This window comes from Cervus elaphus, chromosome 12, assembly GCF_910594005.1.
Source record: "Cervus elaphus chromosome 12, mCerEla1.1, whole genome shotgun sequence".
Taxonomy (NCBI): Eukaryota; Metazoa; Chordata; class Mammalia; order Artiodactyla; family Cervidae; genus Cervus; species Cervus elaphus.
This window is the reverse complement of record NC_057826.1, coordinates 16,289,427-16,312,082: the sequence shown is the minus strand read 5'-3', so window position 1 is coordinate 16,312,082 and position 22,656 is coordinate 16,289,427. Positions and strand designations below refer to the sequence as shown.

Here is a 22,656-nt window from a genome sequence, read left to right as displayed (position 1 = left end):
TATTGGAGTTTCAGCTTCAGCATCAGTCCCTCCAATGAACACCCGGACTGATCTCCTTTAGGATGGACTGGTTGGATCTCCTTGCAGTCCAAGGGACTCTCAAGAGTCTTCTCCAACACCACAGTTCAAACGCATCAATTCTTCGGCACTCAGCTTTCTTTATAGTCCAACTCTCACATCCATACATGACCACTGGGAAAACCATAGCCTTGACTAAATGGACCTTTATTGACAAAGTAATGTCTCTGCACCCCAGCAAATGTAGTTTTCATTTCCTCTTCCTGCCCAGGCCAGGAGAGAAAAAGTTCATGCTCTAACTTACTTGGAAGATGCTGCTTAATTCATGGAAAACTTATTTACTTACCCTTGCTCTCAAAACACACTTCAAACATGTCATAATCTTCAGTGGTAAAGGCAAATTTCCCCTTGGTTGCATCCTCCTTGGAGTACAGAATATGGCCAGCAGAATCTGTGATCTAAAAGTAAAAAGTAAGTAAGAACAGGTAGCAAATAATACTTGTGAAGAGAACTTATAGAAACTGGAGAAATGGAAGAAAACACTCTCTATAAAAGATAGTCTATTATGATGATATGGTCTAAACACTCCCAAAGACAAGAATTAGATTAGAAGGTGAAACCCAAATACAGTAAATTTCAAACATTCTAACAGTTGATACAGTTGATTTAAGTGACTTTATTAGCAAAAGCTCACTTTATACACTGTAGGCCAAGATCATTTCCTAGAGAGAGATGAGTCACAAAAATACAAGTGGACAATTACCAAAAGAATATACTGCAAAAAGGAGAAAGATATATGAGGACACATTTCTTGTATAACACAAATCTTGATGTGGTGCGAGTGGAGAGTGGAAATATCCTTGTATCAGGGCCCCTGATACAAGGAGAGGCAGAAAAGATGGCTTGACGGAGGACAAGTCTGGGAGAGCTACTCCTGCAAATTTCACATTAATTATGCCAAGGGCTACAGGAGGTGTGGGAAGATGGGCATGGGGATAAGAAGTTACTCCTAAAAAAAGACATCTTTGCTTCCCAAAAATAACAATCCCTGTCTTCTAAGTTGTTGGCTCTTCTAAGTTTTCCAAACTTAAACTGCTCCATTTCTAGAGAAAGGCCTGTAACAGATGAAGCGGCATATACTGCTAAGTGAATGGTCGCAAATAAAGCAAAGGTCTGACACAGTACTATGACAGACTGGGTCTCAGGCTTCTTTTCTAGAGCACATGAGTGTCTGGGCAGAAGGCACATTTCATTACCTAAGACAGGAAGCTACTTGCGATGTGGAACTCAAAAGGAGTAGATTCCTTATAATAAACTGGATGTTCTAATGCTGTTTGTAAATCAAGATTCAATTATAGGTGAGATTTTAAAGACAAAAATTGAGTAGCATACATATAAACATATTTAATTAAAGCACTTTAATAACATTAGTTATTTTTGAGTAGTAAGATTTCTCTATACTTTTTTTTTTAAATGAGAGTAATGTGATTCATCTTGCAATTCAGAAAGATAAATCTGCTAACATTGTGAAGAGACCCAATACTGTGAAGAGATTCAAGAGGGAAGAATACTAGAGATAAGAAGATGGGTTAGGACACTAACCCAGGAATCCAGGTTAGAAATAATAAAGGCTCTGGGTATGGAGAGACAGGGGCCAGATTTGAGAAATTTTAAAAACAGAGAGCCCACAGAACAAGACCACAAAGCGTATGCCCGCAAGGATGAAGCAGGCAGCATAAACTGAGTCCAATGGGCCAGTACAAGTCCGCAAAAGGGCACAGCAAGCTCGCAAAGGGTCCCTCTTAAACAATAAAAGAACAGTTTAAAAATTTACTGTGAAGTTCTTAATTAAACAAAGGTAATACCAAGCCATAAAATCTGTCCATATGACATCAAGGAATAGGAAGTAATAAAGGTCTGTTTCTAGATAACACCTTCGGAAGAAAAAAGGCAAGGTAAAGTTCACAACTTATAAAATAGGAAAGTGTTAATTGTACATGCACAGTAGCTGATGTCAAGAATATGTGAATACTCACATCATAAAACAAGTGAGAATACAGGTCCACTGGGAATACAGACTCATTTAGAACTTGATTTTCTTGGACCATTCTAGGTATTGGTCAGAGAAGACAGGTTCTTGGGCAGGTCCTGCTCTGGAAGCCTGACCCTCTTCCTTTGCCACACACTCAAGATAATACCCTGCCTGCTTCAAAAGGATCAAGTAGCTTAGGCCCAAACAGGCAAATAAAGCAATTAAGAATTTAAGGAACAGAGTTCACCTGGAAGAAGAAACAAATAGGTACTATCAAATAGAATGAAGGTACTAACAATTAGAACTAAGCAAATGGTATCTGCACAATAAATTTGGCTCTCAGTTTTCCGGAAGCCAAGATTAAGAAAGAAACAAGTTGGGTTACACATCATTTGTTTACTGATGAAAGCTCACAAATTTATCTTCCAAGATAATTTTCCTGGAACTAAACGAGAAGAACAATTTATCAGGAAGGTCCTTGTGAAAGGACTGTAACCAACATTAGACTCTCCATTTTCAAACATGGCCTGGCTAAAGATACAAATATTAATACAACTGAGACAGATCCTTTTAGTGACCCGCCATAACATCTGCCTGATCTAATGCAGAGGCAGGACCTGAAGGAAGTGGGTGAAAGCTCCTGAGCCCCAGGCCTCCGCCCTTTACCCTATCCTAGCTCTTCTGGCTGCCCTGAGAACTCTTAGCCTTACGAAAAGTTGCGATAAGGCTGGGACTACTTTTGGCCACTTACTGCTACTACAAGAGTGTGTATGTGTGTGCGTGTGTGTGTGTGTGTTTAAATGTCAGGAAAAGATATCTTAAAATAATACTACCCATCCAGATCTTGGGTTCTAACTACCATTCTTCAATAAAAGGCCCCCCTGGAGAAATGGCTGAACCCAGGACTGGGGCAAGAAACACACAAGATGAGCCTGGGGCATCTTGTAGAGCCAGAAAGTAGAGAAGCGCTCAAAACAAACCAAGAAAAAAACGACAACGGGGTATGTCAAAGGGACACACGAACTGAACGAAAGGACACCCAAAAGCCAAAGCTGAAACAATCTGAGCAACAGAATAAAGTAGTACTAGAATGTAATGCAGAGTATAAAATAAACAGCCATGAATCCATAAATGATCAAACAAACAAGCAGGGGAGAAGAGAAAAATATTCCATGAAGAACACTCTCAAATGATTTATACAGAGACAACACCCTCAAAGCGGTCGAGCATAACTCCCCACTCAAGTGTGGGCTGTACACAGTGACTTCCTTCCAAAGAGTGCAGTACAGAAGGGGGGTAACTTGAGAAGTCTGACAGACACGACCTCTGCCATATGATCAAGGTCAACACAACAGTGATAATTCATGTTGACAGTATGCTCCTGTATGTTCCATATGATATGATGAAAATGACACTTTTGTGTTCTTCCTTCCCCAAACCCATAATCCCAGTTTCATCACAGGGAAAACATCAGATGAACTCTAACAGAGGAGTCCTTTAAAACATACTTGATTAGTATGCCTCAAAACTCAAATGGCTGTCAGAAACAAGGAAAATCTGAGAAACTATCATAATCTAGAGGAGCCCAAAGAAATATGACTAAACGTTACATATCAAGGATGGTATCCTGGAACAGGAAAACAAAACATTAGGTTAAAAACTAAGGAAATCTGAATAAAGTACAGACTTCAGTTAAAAATGATGTATAAATACTTGTTCATTCCTGTGACAAATGTACCATACAACAGAGGGAACTGGGTGTGGGGTACCTGAAACTCCATTATCTTCACTGTTATTCTGGAAATCTAAAACTAAGATAAAAAGGTTATTTTAAAAATACTATTCAGAAGGATGAAGTCAAACACATACATACACATATACCTCCAGAGTCTTAAGAAATTTATAATCAAAGTCAAGCAAGCAAACAAACATTTTCATATCCTTATGTTGTGTTAGTTGCTCAGTCATGTCTGACTCTGTGCGACCCCAGGGACTGTACCCACCAGGCTCCTTTGCCCATGGGACTCTCCAGGCAAGAATACTGGAGTGGGCTGCCATTCCCTCCTTCAAGGATCTTCCTGACCCAGGGATTGAACCCGGGTCTCCTGCCTTGCAGGCAGATTTGCCACTGTCTGAGCCACCAGGATGTACTTAAACCCACACAGGTACTTCGGACAAGTCTGCACCGACTCTTGTAAAGTGACATACTGTCTGCGGGGAGGTGGCAAGGCTGTGTCTTTCTACTGGCACAGTTCACACACTGCTTCCGTTTGCTGAATCAGCGCCACACCCCGGCAGCCCAGCTCCACGCACCACTCAGGCCATAGCAGCAGAGGCCAATCAACTTGCAGCTTGAGTGTAGTTGGTGAAATTCTGAAAATGTAATCTCCTTCATATAGGCTCCTACCCTGCACTGTCTTCCTTAGGTTTATGATCAGTCTGTGGTATAATACTGAGTACACAAAGCGTACATGTCATTTTAAGGATAAACATCAACCTTGTAGCTTCTGAACAACTAAGGAATTCAGAAACAACCAAGTCCCTATACACTGAACAAAATGAACCAAATGTATAGAACCAAATGAACCCTATACAATGTATAGAGAAGCTCTATACCTTGAACAAAAGTGAACCAAAACAGAAACACCTACCCTTCTCTCCCTCTGAGAGACAGCAGAGCACAGTAGCTAGACCGAAGGTTCCAGACTCAAGCTTCAAGTTGGTGCTCAAGTCACAGTTGGGCCACTTACCAGCTGTGAAGCCTTGACTATGTTCCTTGACCTCTCTGTGCCTCATATGTAAAATAAGGACAAGAGTAAGTACTTCATGAGGTTATTGTGAGAATTAAACATTTAAGTAACTAACCATACTTCCAACCTAAAAGTGCTAATGGATGGCAAACTAAATAAAGTAGTCTACATTGACTAAACCCAGGGATGACTAGGGCCGACATGGTTGTTACACGAAAAAGGAAAAGACAGGTAAACCTAGAGGAAGCTGCAGAAAGATTTAGAAACTGAAGGGATACAAAGTAACTAACAAAGCAGGTACTTGGTTCCTTAATGCAGCACTTTAACAAAACATGTTAAAGGGATTCAAGGGATTAGATCTGATAGAGTGCCTGAAGAACTATGAAAGGAGGTTCATGACATTGTACAGGAGAAAGTGATCAAGCCCATCCCCAAGAAAATGAAATGCAAAAAGGCAAAATGGTTGTCTGAGGAGGCCTTACAAATAGCTGAGAAAAGAAGAGAAGCTAAAGGCAAAGGAGAAAAGGAAAAATACACCCATCCTGAATGCAGAGTTCCAAAGAATAGCAAGGAGAAATGAGAAAGCCTTCCTTAGTCATCAATGCAAAGAAATAGAGGAAAACAAAAGAATGGGAAAGACTAGAGATCTCTTCAAGAAAATCAGAGATACCAAAGGAACTTTTCATGCAAAGATGGGCTCAATAAAGGACAGAAATGGTATGGACCTAACAGAAGCAAAAGATACTAAGAGGTGACAAGAATACACAGAAGAACTGTACAAAAAAGATCTTAATGACCCAGATAACCACGATGGTGTGATCACTCACCTATAGCCAGACATCCTGGAATGCAAAGTCAAGTGGGCCTTAGGAAGCATCACTACGAACAAAGTTAGCGGAGGTGAAAGAATTCCAGTTGAGCTATTTCAAATCCTAAAAGACGATGCTATGAAAGTGCTGCACTCAATATGTCAGCAAATTTGGAAAACTCAGCAGTGGCCACAGGACTGGAAAAGGTCAGTTTTCATTCCAATCCCAAAGAAAGGCAATGCCAAAGAATGTTCAAACTACTGCACAATTGCACTCATCTCACATGCTAGCAAAGTAATGCTCAGAATTCTCCAAGTCAGGCTTCAACAGTACGTGAACCATGAATTTCCAGATGTTCAAGTTGGATTTATAAAAGGCAGAGGAACCAGAGATCAAATTGCCAACATTCGCTGGATCACGGAAAAAGCAAGAGAGTTCCAGAAAAACATCTACTTCTGCTTTACTGACTACACTGAGGCCTCTGACTGTGTGGATCACAACAAACTGTGGAAAATTCTGAAAGAGATGGGAATACCAGACCACCTTACCTGCCTCCTGAGAAATCGGTATGTAGGTCAAGAAGCAACAGTTAGAACCAGACATGGAACAAGGGACTGGTTCCAAATTGGGAAAGGAATACGTCAAGGCTGTCTACTGTCACCCTGCTTCTTTAACTTACATGCAGAGTACATCATGCGAAATGCCAGGCTGGATGAAGCAGAAGCTGGAATCAAGATTGCTGGGAGAATTATCAGTAACTTCAGATATGCACATGACACCACCTTCATGGCAGAAAGTGAAGAAAAACTAAAGAGCCTCTTGATGAAAGTGAAAGAGGAGAGTGAAAAAGTTGGCTTAAAATTCCACATTCAAAAAACTAAGATCATGGCATCTGGTCCCATCACTTCATGGCAAATAGATGGGGAAACAATGGAAACAGTAACAGACTTTATTTTCTTGGGTTCCAAAATCAATGCAGGTGGTGACTACTGCCATAAAATGAAAAGACACTTGCTTCTTGGAAGAAAAGCTACGACCAACCTAGACAGCATATTAAAAAACAGAGATGTCAGTTTGCTGATAAAGGTCCTTCTAGTCAAAGCTATGGTTTTTCCAGTAGTCATGTACGGATGTGAGAGCTGGACCATAAACAAAGCTAAGCGCTGAAGAATTGATGTTTTTGAGCTGTGGTGTTGGAAAAGACTCTTGAGAGTCCCTTGAACTGCAAGGAGATCAAACCAGTCCATCCTAAAGGTGATCGGCCTGAATTTTCATTGGAAGGACTGATGCTGAAGCCAAAACCCCAATACTTTGGCTAGCTGATGACTCATTGGGAAAAACCCAGATGCTGGCAAAGACTGAGGGCAGGAGGAGAAGAGGACAGCAGAGGATGAGATGGTTAGATGGCATCACTGACTTAATGGACATGAGTTTGAGCAAACTCCGGGAGTTGGTAATGGACAGGGAAGCCTGGCGTGATGAAGTCATGGGGTCGCAAAGAGACACGACTGAGCAACTGAACTCAACAAAGCAGGTATTCAATGAATTGTTTTAGCTGCTACCAAGCCACAGTAAGAAATATCAGACGACTTCAGCAATTCCTGCATGTGTTTTACTGATGTAATAAACATGAAGGACTCAACAACATTAAGTTTGGGGGAGTAGAAGAGAGGACTGTGGATGCATATATTATGCTCAGAGGTTGCAGGTCTATACGTTTCATTTCGTAAGAGTTCACGCTGAATCTAAATCTGTAGGGTCTATTACTCTAATGGGAGAGAACACCAAATCACCGAAGATACTATAGTTTTACACTAGAAAAGTAGTATCAGAAATACTTCCAAGAGGCTACCACAAGTTCTATATACAAAGAATATGGGTGACTCTGATAGCCTAGCAGCTGTATTTAATGGTCATAAAACAAATTTACTCTGATCTTTCAAACAAGATTAAGTATCAAGTCTACCAACAGCATCCCTGAAATCAAAGGACATCTAGATTTTACCCAGAACAAAGTCAAACTTAGAAGGCCATAAGCAGCATCAAGCAACACTAAATTCTTTCAAATTTCCAACATAATTCAGCAATGGCATAGCACAGCACAGAAGTGACGTTTAAGGAGGCTTCTGAAGTACTGAAAACTAGACATGGAAAATTTCCAGGCAGTGGTATGATAATGGATAGATGCTCTCTTCCTGAGTCCATCAGCATTTACTGTATTAACTCAACACAGGCAATACGTCATTATTGACTGGGGTGGGGGTGGGGTCTGAGTGAGGGGGAGTGCAGGGTAGGGAGGGGAGAAAGAGAGGGAGGAAGGGAAGGGGAATGAGAAGGAAAGACCAGTTGCTGCCCTAACAATACTGCTGCGGGGGTGAAGCCAGATCAAATGTTTTTTTTCATACTGTTCCAAAGTTATTTACGGTAAAAACCTCCAGCATGACCCTTTCAGGCACAAACAAAGCCTTGTTCTTTCTTAACAACTAGTCCCTTGATTTCCCACAAGTTGTGTGGAACAATGAGGTTGGGGGCACAGGATAAAGCAGATGACATCAACCTCCCTCAAGTCGGAGGCTTGTTTGGGAGCCCAAATTCTGGTCTGTGGCCAGCTGGCTGCTTTCACAGAAGGCGCCACTGTCCAGGCTGCGAGGCCGCATATGCATATGGGGGCCGCAGCTCAGGATCAACCACCAGTCAGCAGCTCACACAAGAAACAGTAAAGAAGCCACCACACCCCACCAGGTTACCTTTAGAAATCGGTTCCCTGTTCCTAGAAACATGAGAAGTCATCATAAAGATATGATGCAATTTCAAATTCTAAGCAGCCCCCTTCTCTAGATCACTTGAAAAGAGAGAAGGCTGTGGACAAATGTCCAATGAGAGAGGTTTAAATGAAGTAATGCTGTTTAACTTTTGTGGAGACGGAAACACACAATCAGGTTTTAATTTAAATCTAGAAATCAGTATATAATACAAAAAATAAACTAGATTTTAATATCATTACATTTTAATGTACCAATCAGCCTTCTGTACTAAACTATTTATTGATCTGTTTCTAATCCACTGTACAACAGTCACATCAAATGTAAATTTGAGAAAGATGTATTTTTCTTAAGAGAAAAAGATCAGCCCTCAGCATAGACAACAGTAATCATGAGCTGAAGCATAGCTACTCCAAATAAAATCAATTAAAGGTGTAGTGCACATGTGTGTGCACACATGCACACACAGACACAACCTTTTCATACAGCTTTTAGTGGTGAAAAAAATTATAGGCCAATGGTTTCCCAATGGCCAAGGTTCTTCTTGATCATTTTTAGGCTTAAACTGTCACAGGCCTATGACTCAAGGGTGAACTTTCCAAATGATCTTGTTTGGCTTTCTTATCTGTAAGCTAGCTGGGAAACACTGGGACCATATCTGAGTATAATAGCCAAATAAAAAATAATCTCATTTGGCAAAATGGATTATTAATAGCAACAGCACTCTTGAAGAATAACAATGAGAAAAAAGTTAGACCAATTGGATTATTTGGAAGAGGCTAAAAATGTATGTGACCTAAATTATTACCATTAGGCTTTTCTTTCTTTTCTGGTGATGATTATGACATCTCCTCACAACTGCTTTCTTTTTTCCTGTAATGTATTTCCAAAGTATAAATCACCCTAGGCAGTAACTCATCTCATTCCCTAAAATTAATTCATCCTCCAATTTTCACTATTAACACAGATTCCAAAGAACTGATACTGGAATCTATATCATTTAGTCTTTATGAAAATGTGGTTTGTAACTCACAGATTCTGAGTCCCTACAACAGGCTTTTATTATGGCCCTGAAGTAATGAGAAAACTTCTATATTCACTATGCATGATGAGTTGGTACTTCCTGCTTCAATTCTGTGCAGCAAGCTTTAAATCTGAAACTATTTAGCCCGATTTAGCCTCATTTTATGAAACGAGTAGGGAAGGGATAACCTCAATTGGAAATCTCAACAGAAAACACATCCCAATATGGGCCTGAAGGAGAAATCTTTGCAACATAGTCCCACCCATCATCTCAATCCACTTCTCTCTGTGTTCAGAAAGGCCTTGGCTGGGGCTTCCCTGGTAGCTCAGTGGTAGAGACTCTGTCTGCCAACTGAGGAGACATAGGTTTGATGCCTGATCTGGGAAGATTCCCGCATGCTACCAGGCAACTTAAGCCCATGGGTCACAACTATTGAGCCTGTGCTCTAGAGCCTGCGAGCCACAACTACTGAGCCCATATGCCGCAACTACTGAAGCCCGGGAGTCCTAGAGTTGGTGAAGCCACTGCAAACTAGAAGCCTGCTCACCATAACCAGAGAGTAGCCCCCACTCCCGTGACTGGAGCAAAGCCAATGTACAGCAATGAAAACCCAGAGCAACCGAAAATTAATTAATTAAATTATTAAAAAAAAAAAAAAGGCCTTGGCTGGCCACTCAAATACATTTTACCCTATTAACCACTCCTTACCACCTATTGCTTGATTTTTCATTATAATACTTATTACTACCTGAGATTTGTCTGGATCTTTTTAAACTTGTATTTTGTCTTTGTTCTCACTAGAGGTCAAGGACCTTGTCTGCTATTCATGCCTATAACCCCAGCTATGTTTGGCATTTGTGCTAAGTATTAAATAAATATTTACTGAATGAGTGGGAAAATCACAAAACTTCAGAATTACTCTCATTAAAATGCTCTTTATCTGTCACTGCAATGACACAGGGAGAGGAAGTGAGATAAGCAATTCAATTTTCATTTACTAGAGAGAAAAGCAAAGTACTAATATCTATGGCCCACTGTAATAAGCCCTACACAATAAAGAGCTCACCTCCATTAGCCCTTCTAATAATTCTATGAACACTATCATCCCCATCTTACATATAAGAGACTCAAAGAGAAAGGTTAAGTAATTCCCCTAAGACCATGCCCCCTTTAAATGGTGGAGCTGATGGGATCTGAACCCAAATCTGTCTGACTCCAGACCCAAGCTCAATAAGACTAAAATGTTTAACTCAGTTGTACAATAATGCCTACACAGTAGGCATGATATTACTTTCCATTACTGGGGAAGCACACAGGAGAGTTGTACAGGCAAAGACTGGTCCCGCTTAAAAGAACATTTGTGTTCAAAGAACTGCAAGGTATTCAGAATGGCTACAGTGAGGAGTAGGAGGAGACAAGTGAAGATGAAAAGATCAGAGATGAGATTAGGACAGTGCCAATTCATTTGTTCACTCATTCCTTAGGCTGAAGTTCTACTGTGTACCATACACTGTATTAGACATAGGCATTTCAATGACGATTCAGACATAGGCTCTGCTCAAGCTTAAAGTCTACCCGAAGAGTTAGGTAAACACTGAACTACAAGGCAGAGTGATATATGGTAACACTCATGTATTCATTGGACATTAAGTTGCTCCTTGACAGGAAGATGATGAATGAGACAGGTTCATCAAGACACTACATTCACAAAGATCCTTCTAAGAGAGAGTGCCTCCATCAGGGCAATAGCTAAATGCCAAGCCCAGGTGACCAACTTTTGCAGAAAGTATCCATGTCTCCAAACCGTGGCTGCTTAAACCAGGGGTGAATATATGACCAAAAGGAAAATAATTAACAGGCTGTTTGGAGACCTAGAATGTGGCCTGGGATATAAAAAGAAGCTGAACCAACCAGATCCTTGCACACTGGAGTTGCACCTCAGAAGGTGAAATGATGCACAGAGAGAATTCTTGAGGCAGAGTCTGGACCACTCATGGCCCACTGCTTTAAGAGAAAGCAGAACTAAGTGGACAGAGGCTATGAAAAAGGTTGCAAATTGTGCTAAGGAGTGGGATCAAGCTCACATATAGGTTCTGCAGCCTGCACAATATATTAAACTTTTAAAAATGACACCTGACTTATGGTCTCTAAAATACCATGCCTCACAAAAAGGAACCACAACTTTTCGGAGGAACAGCTGCATCCAGGTCAAGGGTTCGACATACAAAAGATGAGCCAAAGGCACCACCTAGCTATTCCACAAAACAGGTAAGCCATCAAAGTCCAACAGGATTGGGTCAAAAGGATATAAGAGCCAAAGGGACAAGTGAGCATAAAGAATGACTGCAACTGACTAAAACAATCACTCCAAAAATGGAAGTAAACAACAATAAAAAATGATCTCAGTATAATACTTAAAACAACAACATTCTTCAGATTACAGTGGCAATGACAAGGGCAACAACTGCTTGCTCTGAAAACCAACAATAAAAAGGAATGAACTCTACACTGAGCCCAACTTTCCTTCCTGAATTATAAATTTTAGAGTAATCAAATGGCCTTAAGTGATGAATTTCTTAATAATAATTCCAGCTAGTAAATACGAAAGCAACAATTAGAAAATCATCATTTCACAATCTTAATGAAACAACATATCCACATAAGTCATCAATAGCTTCACAAGTTAAAGATTAATTGGCAGCTTTACATTAGAGGCTCCAGGCTGTTACCAACTTCGTAGGCAGGATAATGCCCCCAACCCCCAAGAGATGTCCATATCCTTATTTCCAGAACTTGTGAATATGTGATTCTATGTGGCAAAAGGGGGTTTGCAGATGTGGATTAAATTAAGGGTCCTTATAAGGGAAAGAAGGAAGCAGGAAAGTCAGAGGAGATGAGATGATAGAAGCTGAGAAGGGAGAGAGGTTTGGGTGGGAGAAAGGAAGAGAAAGTTTTGGAGATACTACGCTTCTGGCTTTGAAGATGGAGGAAGGGGTCACCAGTCAAAGAGTACAGGTGGCCTCTATAAGTTGGAAATGGCAAGTATATGGATTCTCCCCTAGAGCCTGCAGAAGGAACACAGTCCTGTTGACACCTTGATTTTAGGATTTCTGACCTCTAGAACTGGAAGATAAATGTGTGCTGTGAGCCACTAGTGAAAGTCGCTCAGTTGTGTCTGATTTTGTGACCCCATGGACTATATAGTCCATGGAATTCTCCAGGCCAGAATACTGGAGTGGGTAGCCTTTCCCTTCTCCACGGGATCTTCCCAACCCAGGGATCGAACCCAGGTCTCCCACATTGCAAACAGATTCTTTACCAGCTGAGCCACAAGGGAAGCCCAAGAACACTGGAGTGGTAGCCTTTCCCTTCTCCAGGGGATCTCCCCGACCCAGGAATAGAATCAGGGTCTCCTGCATTGCAGGCGGATTCTTTAGCAGATGAGCTATCAGTGAGCCACTAAGTTCATGATGATTTGTTATAGCAGCAGATGGACTTTAATACACACAACTGAACCCACTGATCTACCTTAGCAGCACCAAGGGGCACAAAAGTACTGTGTGCAGTGTCATGATGTCACATGAAGTACACAATACCACTCGTGAAGTAACCTCACATAAACCTGAATCCAGTTACCTCTTTATAGTTGATTACTTTTACAAGAACAAGGGGGACAGACTCGTCAAATGACACCTCAAGGAAGCAGAGACAAACCTATAATGTAGGACATGATTTAAGGACTACTGACTCCAATAATATAATTCAAGCATATAAAAAAAAGGGAGCTGGGGAAGAGAGAGTGAAACTATTGTAGATTAAAGAGACTTGAGAGATACAACAAATTAATTTTAAATAGCTATTTTGAGACAAGTGGAGAAATTTGAGTATGAAGTGGTAGGTGGCTCAGTGGTAAAGAATCCGCCTGCCAATGCAGGAGACATGGGTTTGATCCCTGGTTTGGGAAGATCCCCTGGAGGAAGAAATGGCAACCTACTCCAGAATTCTTGCCTGGGAAATCCCATGGACATAGAAACCTGGAGGGCTACAGTACATGGGGTCACAAAAGAGTCAGATACAACTTAGTGACTAAACATCAATCAATTATTAGATAGCATTAAGGAATTATTGTTAATTTTGCAAGGCATGAAAACAGCCACATAACATTGTGATTAAGTTCGTATTTTTAAAGAGATTCATCCTGAAGTATGAAAGACTGAAACACCATGATAATTAGACTTTAGTTTAAAACGATTCAGCATAAAATGAGAAGGGAGAAGCAGTTAAGATGAAACAAGTGTGACATGATTCCGATAATCTGGGTAATGTGTACATGGTGGACAGACTGTACTCTTCTCTATAAAAAATAAACAAATACCAAGACCAACTTGAATTAGTTGGTGATATTTTAAAATCAAGAACTTTCGCTTCAAAATCTGGATTTCTAACTTCATTTGAAAAACCAGATGTGGCAACAGGTCCACATCAAGAGATAAGTACTGGCTATTCCAAACTGAGAGTTTCCACTACTCCTCGTTATCCCCCATTTATCATCACAGCTGCTGTTTTTCTTATAGCTGGCCCAACTCATTCATTTATGTTACCTACTTGGCATCTAGGAGAAGGACCTCAGAAGTAGTCTGAGTAAGCTGGCCAGTAGCGAAGAGAACAGAGCAGACAGAGGATGAGATGGTTGGATGGCATCATCGACTCAATGGACATGAGTCTGAGAAAACTCTGGGTTATGGTGAAGGACGCCAGGGAGGCCTGGTGTGCTGCAGTTCATGGGGTTGCAGAGTTGGGCATGACTTAGAAATAAACAACCACAAAGTAAGAGAACAGAGCAGACATGGGGAGAGCAAGTGTGTGATGGTAAAGTGCTAGCGTGTAGATACAGATTCCTGCTGCTGAGGTCCCTTCAGCAGCCTTGGATATAAATGTAATTCCTGTAAGAACTTGCTATATTATATGCTTCCTGTATTAAGTGCTTACTAGAAGCAAGTCAGTATGCTTGACATTCAGAAAAAAATGAACATGAAAATAATTACTGCCCTCACAATACTAACAGTCTAATGAGGAAGACAAGATATAAATACAAGTAGTTACACTGTAAGATGAAAATAAACTGAGTTTAAGGTACTGTTCAGGGTGGCTCATATATAAAATGCAAAGGGGAGTGATGACAAAGTGCATAAAGCTTCAGGAACAGATCATGAAGAGTGCTACAGGGTATGTTGGAAAATTTAAACTTTACCAGGCAAAGAATAGTTAAGGTTTTAAAACATAAGTACCAATCAGAGGAGCAACACTAGAGATGAGAGTAAACTCTCTTTCTTTCTTTTTTTTTCTTTGAGTAAACTCTCTTTCATTGCTCAAATTCTTTTGATTCTATGCACTACACCCTTTGAAGAGCCAGAAGCAGGACCCCCAAAATACTGTATCTAAGTCTATAAAGTTACGCCATCATTCCTTTCTTGGCCAGAGAGAAGTGTGGGGCCTGAAGAGAATAACAAAGTCTGGGTCATGGTGCAACAGTGGTGAAAATAGTTTACATCTCTCAAAGTTCAAATAATCTGCATCTGTTAACCACTGTGCATACTCAGTCACTTTAGTCATGCCCAACTCTTTGCGACTGTAGCCCTCGCCAGGCTCCCCCGTCTGTGGGATTCATCATGCAAGAATACTGCAGTGAGTTGCCATGCCCTTCTCCAGGGAATCTTCCTGACCCAGGGATCCAACCCTCATCTCCAGAGCCTCCTACACTGCAGGTGGATTCTCTACCCTCTGAACCACCTGGGAGGCCATCTGTTACCACTATTGGGTTCCAATACCTTAAAAATAAACTATGGTCTTGTTACACCCAAAGCTCTAATAAAGTGTAAAAATGTTTCTTCCTGTCTGGGTTCAAGACCCCTCCTGCTAAAAACAAAAACCAGGTGCTTATAGTGAATGAATAAAATTACCTAAAATACAATCAAATATTGACAGATATCAAACACATTAACGCTTCAAAGATCAGGTCTGGTCATCATCCCCCGTCAATATGGGACCAAACTGGCACTATAGCAAATCATTGTCACCATCCAAGAGTATCACTGAGATTTACAGAAAACTTGGCCAAGCCCAGACTCTGGGGAACCAGAAAGGAAAGGACTAGAGACTGAGACCGTTTTGTCACCAAAAACCGACTTTAATCAATCACAGGAATGACAAATAAAAGACACGGTGAGAATAGGACTGCAGCAGTTTTCTGTCACCTTACTTAACTCCCAACCCAAGAATCCACTTCAGCTCTGACACCAGCTCTATTACCTTTCTGAGCCTCAGTTTTATCACGTGTAAAATGAGGCTAAGCAGTACTTACTTCATAGGGTAGGGTAGGAACTAATTGCTAATATGTGTATAGCAGCACGGGACCTAAACACAGCTGATGCTCAAGAAATAACAGCTTTTTATTATTCGCAGTAAATTTAAGTGATTTCATTATTTTCCTGCAGGTATCAATGTCTTATGATGCTGATCCCCACAAATAATCAGCCTCCAAAGACTTCTTCGAAGACCCCTAGTAACCAGTTCAAAGTACCTAAAACCAAAACAGGGACAGGACCCTGACAAGGACCCAAAGTCAAGGCCGCGGCCGCTCAGCGGTTACCACATCCGCCAAGGCCCTGGCGGGCCCTCTAAAGGGTTCCCGGCTTCGGTGCGCGGTTCCCAGTCCCGCCCCGCGACCGCCAACGAGCGGGGTGAGGGGGCGGTCTCGACGGCGCGCCCTTCGCTCTCCGCGCGGCCAGGCCAGCCCTCCAGGCCTCCGCCCGCCCGACTCCCCGATCCTCGGCCACCTCGCCGGCGCCTGCGGTCTCCCCTCCCCGCCCCACCCCGCCCCGCACCTTGAGATGGGTGCGCAGGCCGCCGGCGCCCCCAGACTGGTCGGTGATCTCGTACGCGCCCGTCACCAGCAGGTCCTTGTGGATCTCCTCGCGGAGGCACTTGCGGGAGTTAACGGGCAGGTGGAAGGAGATGGTGAGGACCGAGCTGGGACCGAGCAGGAGTAACAGCAGCAACGCGAACGGGCAAGGGCCACGCCGAGCTTGTGGGCCTGAGGAGCCAGACATGGTGCCGGAGACTTCGCCGCCCTGGGCCTCGATCGCGCCGGAACCGGGAGGGCCCACGGAACTCACCTCTGACCTTCTCAAAGTCGCCGGCGCCATTTTGGAGACTGGCAAATAGATGGGGGCGGGGGAAATGTATTAGTAAACCTTTATAAAGTGAAGAAGGGATATGATACTACGTCATGCCCACAAGTTAACGTGGTTAAATCAGATTTTTCCAGGAGTTTCCAGGAAAAGTTTTTTATTAAGCTCAGTGCCTGCTCAGTCGGCCATAGCAAGTACGGGCAGCTCAGGAAGTAATTTTCTTTTAACTTCCGGAAGTAGCGCCCGCGAGGTTTAAGGTCGGTGATACCATAGCAACCAAGCCCCAATAGGAAACAGCCACACTGCCTATCGCTGGGCCCGCCCACCGGCCACCCCCCACCGACTGTGGGGCAGTCCTAGCACCTTGGTGACAGTTGGGACGTAGCGCACTTAAGAGGAAGACTTCGAGAAGCAGAGGGAAGATTCTAATTTCGCTGTTAGGAGAGTTGGGGCCAGAACTTCAGAGAAGTGGTGGAAGTCTCCTGGTGAATGTGAGCTGGAGGTGTCCAGTTCGTGCGCCTGAGCGGGGTTTATTTGGGCTGTAGTAACTAATTTCTGAATGTGCCTCTTGTTTGGCAAATATTGAGCACCTACTCTGTCAGGTATTATTCACGCTAAATTTGGATTAATATTTAAATTGAATGAACACTGTAGATGGACCTAATGTGGTTTACCAGATTAGAGTTGTACATGGAGGGCAAGTATTGGTGTATTTTAAACGTTTAAAATAACCGTCTTACGAGTCATAGCAAGAAAATTTACATAGTAATCATTCATGCTTTCCTGTAACAAGTATTTACTGGTTACCTATTGTGTGCCAGACTCTATACGATTCGTACATACTGACATGTTTATAGATTTAATCATTATGGGGATGCTGTGAAATATTCAAGGCTAAAAAAATAGGAAGATGAAAAAAAGAGTACTTAAGTTTGAAATTATCTTACTTTGATTCATGTTTATTGAGCATCTACAGAAATACCCAGAAGGTGGACTGTCTGCACTTAGCAAATTAAATAACTGTTCCGTATTTATAACTTCTTTCAGTCTACCTAGTTTTCCTGGAGCTGAAGTCGCACAAACAAAACAAGAACAAACATAAAGGAGCTGTAAAGCATTTTCAGTTCAGTTCAGTCGCTCAGTCATGTCCGACTCTTTGTGACCCCATGAGGCACGCCAGGCCTCCCTGTCCATCACCAACTCCCAGAGTCCACCCAAACCCATGTCCATTGAGTCAGTGATGCCATCCAACCATCTCATTCTCTATCGTCCCCTTCTCCTCCTGCCCTCAGTCTTTCCCAGCATCAGGGTCTTTTCAAATGAGTCAGCTCTTCGTGAATCATTTTAAAATTTGACAAAAGGCATATAATAATTATTTTATGAGGTGTTTACTTAGGAACACTTAGTTTGATTTTTTTATCCCTCTTCACAAGAGATATGATTGCTAATCTACTCGGTGGTGGTTTAGTCACTAAGTTGTGTCTGACTCTTGTGACCCCATGGAATGTAGCCCACCAGGCTCCTCTGTCAGTGGAATCCTGCAGACAGGAATACTGAAGTGGGTTGCCATGCCCTCCTAAAGGGGATCTTCCCAACCCAGGGATCAAACCCAGGTCTCCTGCATTGCAGGCAGTTTCCTGCATTGCCGGTAACTCTTTAGCAACTGAGCCACCAGGGACGCTGTCTGTGTGTGTGTGTCCGAAGTTGCTTCAGTCATGTCTGACTCTTTGTGACCCTGTGGACTGTAACCCACCAGGCTCCTCTGTCCGTGGGATTTCCCACTACATCCTGATAATTTGCATTGGTCTTTTCCTTGCCAGTGCATGAAATCAGTACCAAGTCATTATCTAATTCATTGTTTACTGACAGTCCTGAGGCTCTGCTGATCATCAGCAAGAGATTTGCAAACCATAAAAAAAAAAAAAAAAAAAAAACTATAAAAAAACCCAAAAACCTATGTGTATGTTTTCTTTAGATTTCTTACATTTAAATAATAGCTTACATGTTTTAAAATATTTTCACACATATTAATTATCTTGTTTGGCAGTTTCAAAAACCAGTGTGACATAGGCTGGGCAAATCTTTTGATTTTATAGATGAGGAAACTGAGGTTCTGAGACCCCAGAGAATTCTTGTACCCAGAGTCCCATAGTTTAAAAGTGACAAAGTCAGTCTGAGGGCCTGAACTATCTTTAAAAGGTGCTATTAATATTATTTATATTTTACAGGTGAAGAAATTGAGACTTAGAGAAATTGAGTTACTTTCCTCAGTCACAGCTGTCAAGTCCTTTCCTGTCTCACTTATCCTGGTCCCCAGCTCTTTCCTGTCCCCCACCCCTCTGCTCACCCTTCCCTCCTTTATATTTTTCTCCTTAGTACTCATCACTATCTAATGCTGCATACATTTTACTTATTTATCATTAAATTAATAATTTAATGATAAATCTGTCTTAATATTAATCTGTCTCCTTAATTAGGATATCTATTTGTTAGGCGCAGGGATTTTTGTCTATTTTGTTCACTACTTTATTTTCTGAATCTCAAATAGTGCCTGGCACTTAGAAGGCACAATAAATAATGATTCAATGAATGCAAGATTAATTTCTTAGCTCCTAGCAGGAGGTCTAACAGTAAATCTATTCCATTATTCCTTAGCTGTTTTCACACAAATTTATTTAATCCATAATGTATCCAAAGTATAGGATACCACTTCAGTTTCAGCAACATTTTTTTTTAATTGAAAAACGTGTTCTTGTTTCCATACGAGGTTACAGGGAAAAAAACCAAAAAACTCCCCTCTCTGCTATGTAACTAGAGGGCAGAGTAGATACTCCAGGGAACTAGAACTTTTCAACTTTGCCTCTGTGTTAAATAAGGATTTCCCTGGTGGCTCAGATGGTAAGGAATCTTCCTGCAGTGCAGGAGACATAAAAGATGTGGGTTTGATCCCTGGGTTGGGAAGATCCCCTGGAGAAGGGAATGGCAAATAAGGTACCATTTCACATCTGTTTGGGGAAACGGCCTCATTCTGAATTGGAGAGCAAATGGAAAGTGTCCCCCAATTAGAGAAAATGGTGGTTTTTTTTCCCTGGCCTCACAGTGCTCTGCTGTCCCATCATCCTGAAACTTCCCCAGTCAGCCTCACCTAAGATTCCTGAAAACCCCACTCCCCTATCCCAGCCTCTGAAGGTGAAGAGATGTCACCAAGACACACCCTCCACCCAGTCTGTCCTTAAGCCACAGATTCACAAACTTTCGTTTGTATGAGAGGGAGTTTATTTAACACACACCTCACTCCAGACAGTGAATCAGAAGCTCTTATTAAAAATCTGCATTTGTAATAAGCTTGCTGGGCAGTTCTGTGGTTGGGAGTCGCTGGACGAGCTACGGCCCCTTGATGCCTCCTTCAAGCAGCCTAATCCTCTGGTGTGGCTTGAGGCTCCCCGGCTCCCACGCAAAAGCAGTCAAGGATGCCTAACTCTGGTGTCCCTGCCCATTTGTGTGTACAGTCCCACTCACAAAGCTGTATTTGAATAGCTCAAACAAGATGGGTTCTGTGAAGAGACAAGAGAGCCTTTTGGAAAGCAGTTTGTCATGTGTCATACTCTTTGACCCAGAGAGTGACTCCAAGGACCTTTTCTGTGGGTCCTCTAAGTTCTAGAGTCCCCCGGGGAGCTGGTCCTGGAAACTCTATGCTGCCTGTGGGTGATCTCATCCCATCCAGGACTTGAAATGCATCCATAGAGGATAACTCCCAGGTGTGAATCTCCAGCCCTGCCCTCTCCCCTAAACTCCAGAGTCTGTATTAGGCTCCTGACCTGACATCTCCACTTGGACGACTAATAGGCAACTCACACTTAACTCTTGATTTGCCCTCTCCCCCTACTCCCAAATCTGCTTCTTTCCCCATCTCAGTAAATGACACTACTTTCTACTTCTTCACTGAAGCCATCCTTGTTTCCTCTTTCTCTTACCCCCCAACCCACACAGAGCCAGTTCATCAGCAAGTCCTATGAGTTCTGTGTCCTAAATATATGCCTATCAGTTTCCACTTCTCTTGAGCTAGAGATAGGCCAAATACTGCCCAGCTAGGCAGGCCAAATCCATCCAGCAACCTCCTGCTTTTATATTGCCCGGGAGCTAAGAATGGTTTCCACACTTGCAGAGGATTGTTACAAATGAAGGAGAAGGGGTAGGAGAGAGGGGGGGAGAGGTAGAATGTGTGCAAGAGCGCTTATGTGGCTCACAAAACCTATTTACTATCTGACCCTTTACAGAAAAGTTTTCTTCTCTCACCAAGATAAGACTACAGCCTCCCTCCTGTTCCATTCTTGCACCACTGTAGCCACACTCCTTAACACATCTCTTGATTTTCCTGAAAAGATGTAAATCAGACGGATCAGAATAAAGCCCAAATACTTTAGCACGTCCCACTGATCGCCCCTGCAATCAGTCTCCTGCCTACCTCTCTAATCTCACCTTACTCGATGATCACTTCCTCCTACCACCCACCCAGTCACTCCGCTGCAGTCACCTGGCCTTCCAAACAGTTGAAGCTTCTGCCTTCATCAGGGCCTTTGCACTGAACGCCTACCTGGAACTTTCTTCTCCACAGCTTGTCCCATGGACCCTGGACTCTGCAGGCTGCTCCTGCTGTTCAGGTCCCAATTCCAATGTCACCTCCCAGGGAGCCCACCTTACATAAGTAACTCTGTCCCCAGGTTACTTTCTATCATGTGATCTGGTTTTATTATCTATATAAGGTGCATGTGCATGCTAAGTCGCTCCAGTCGTGTCCAACTCTTTTCGACCCTACAGACTTTAGCCTGCCAGGCTCCGCTGTCCATGGGGTTCTTGAGGCAAGAATACTGGAGTCGGTTGCCATGCCTTCTGCCAGGGGGTCATCTGGACCCAGGGATGGAACCTGAATCTCTTACATCCCCTGCATTGGCAGTCAAGTTCTTTACCACGAGCACCACCTGGGAAGCCCTTGCCATTATTTGACAGTATCTTGTTCTTTCATTTTTGTTTGTTAATTATCACCCAACCCCACTGGAACTTAAGCTCTAAGAGAGCACTGTTTGCGGTGTGCCTGATGTATCTCAGAGGCCAAGCACAGTATTCTGTGCACACTGGGTGGTCAAATAGTTGCTGAATGAAATACTACAACATAACATAAAGCACTTAGCACATCAGCATAGACCAGTTGCTCCATAAATGCTAGTTCCTCTATCTAGTATTTTAATTGCCATTTTTATATGGAGAAGCTGAGGTCTAACGTTGTTTAGTGACTTGCTTCAAGCCATACGATGAGTCAGTGTTAGAGCTGAGAATAGAAATGAGAGCGGACCCGTTTGCAGACATAACTGTCATTACATTTGATAAAACATGATATGTATTATTTAGTCCCCACTCTACTAAGAAGTTTTTGATTCTTCTGGGTTCTCTTTTTCTACTCTCACTTATATTCAAAATACAACTTTTGTGGGTTTAAGTAAATGTAAGTCTTTCAGAACATTCTTAAAGATGTTGGTAGTTGATGTGAAACTTGTAGAATCAATTAACATCTCCCCTTAATTCATTTTGCTTAAAAAACAAGATTTATTTTCTCTCCAGATTCCCATGGTGCTGAATTTTTATCTCCCTAGTAGGAAGCATGACCTCCTCCCTAACCCTCCATCACAATTAATGCCCTTCATTAGTGTTGTCTCTAGAACATTGGCAAGATAAGCCTATCAGGGCCCAACCTTTATGTTACATCCTGTAAATCCTTAGTGCCAGGATCAAAGTTTTTCTAGTGCTGTATGTGAGTTGAGAACACTAAGAAGTCTGGATTTAACAAAAAATTATTAGGAAGAACTTTTATTTATGTATTTATTTGGGGCTGTGCTGCATGGCATGTGGAATCCACACGTGGAATCTTAGTTCCCAGACCTGGGATCAAACCCGTGTCCCCTGCAGTGGAAGCAGAGTCTAAACTCCTGAACCACGAGGAAAGTCTCGGGAAGAACTTTAAAAATGAGGCAAGCACATGATAAAAATATATGTTCCCAAAGAAGTTTCAGAAAATA

At 42.2% G+C, this 22,656-nt stretch overlaps 1 protein-coding gene across 2 annotated transcripts in view; it reads right to left on the bottom strand.

The window, feature by feature from the left end:
- Positions 1–17,381, bottom strand: part of TMED10 (transmembrane p24 trafficking protein 10) — a 33,305-nt gene extending 15,924 nt beyond the window's left edge. The window contains exons 1-2 of one of the 2 annotated variants that reach the window (XM_043920839.1): positions 16,280–17,381; positions 365–476 (exon numbers count right to left, since the gene is read on the bottom strand). In XM_043920839.1, the coding sequence (XP_043776774.1) occupies positions 365–476; positions 16,280–16,600 (433 nt within the window). In that variant the 5' untranslated portion in view covers positions 16,601–17,381. The remainder of the gene's footprint in view (positions 1–364; positions 477–16,279) is intronic. The other variant, XM_043920840.1, reaches the window with a different exon arrangement.
- Positions 17,382–22,656: the final 5,275 nt, after the last annotated feature.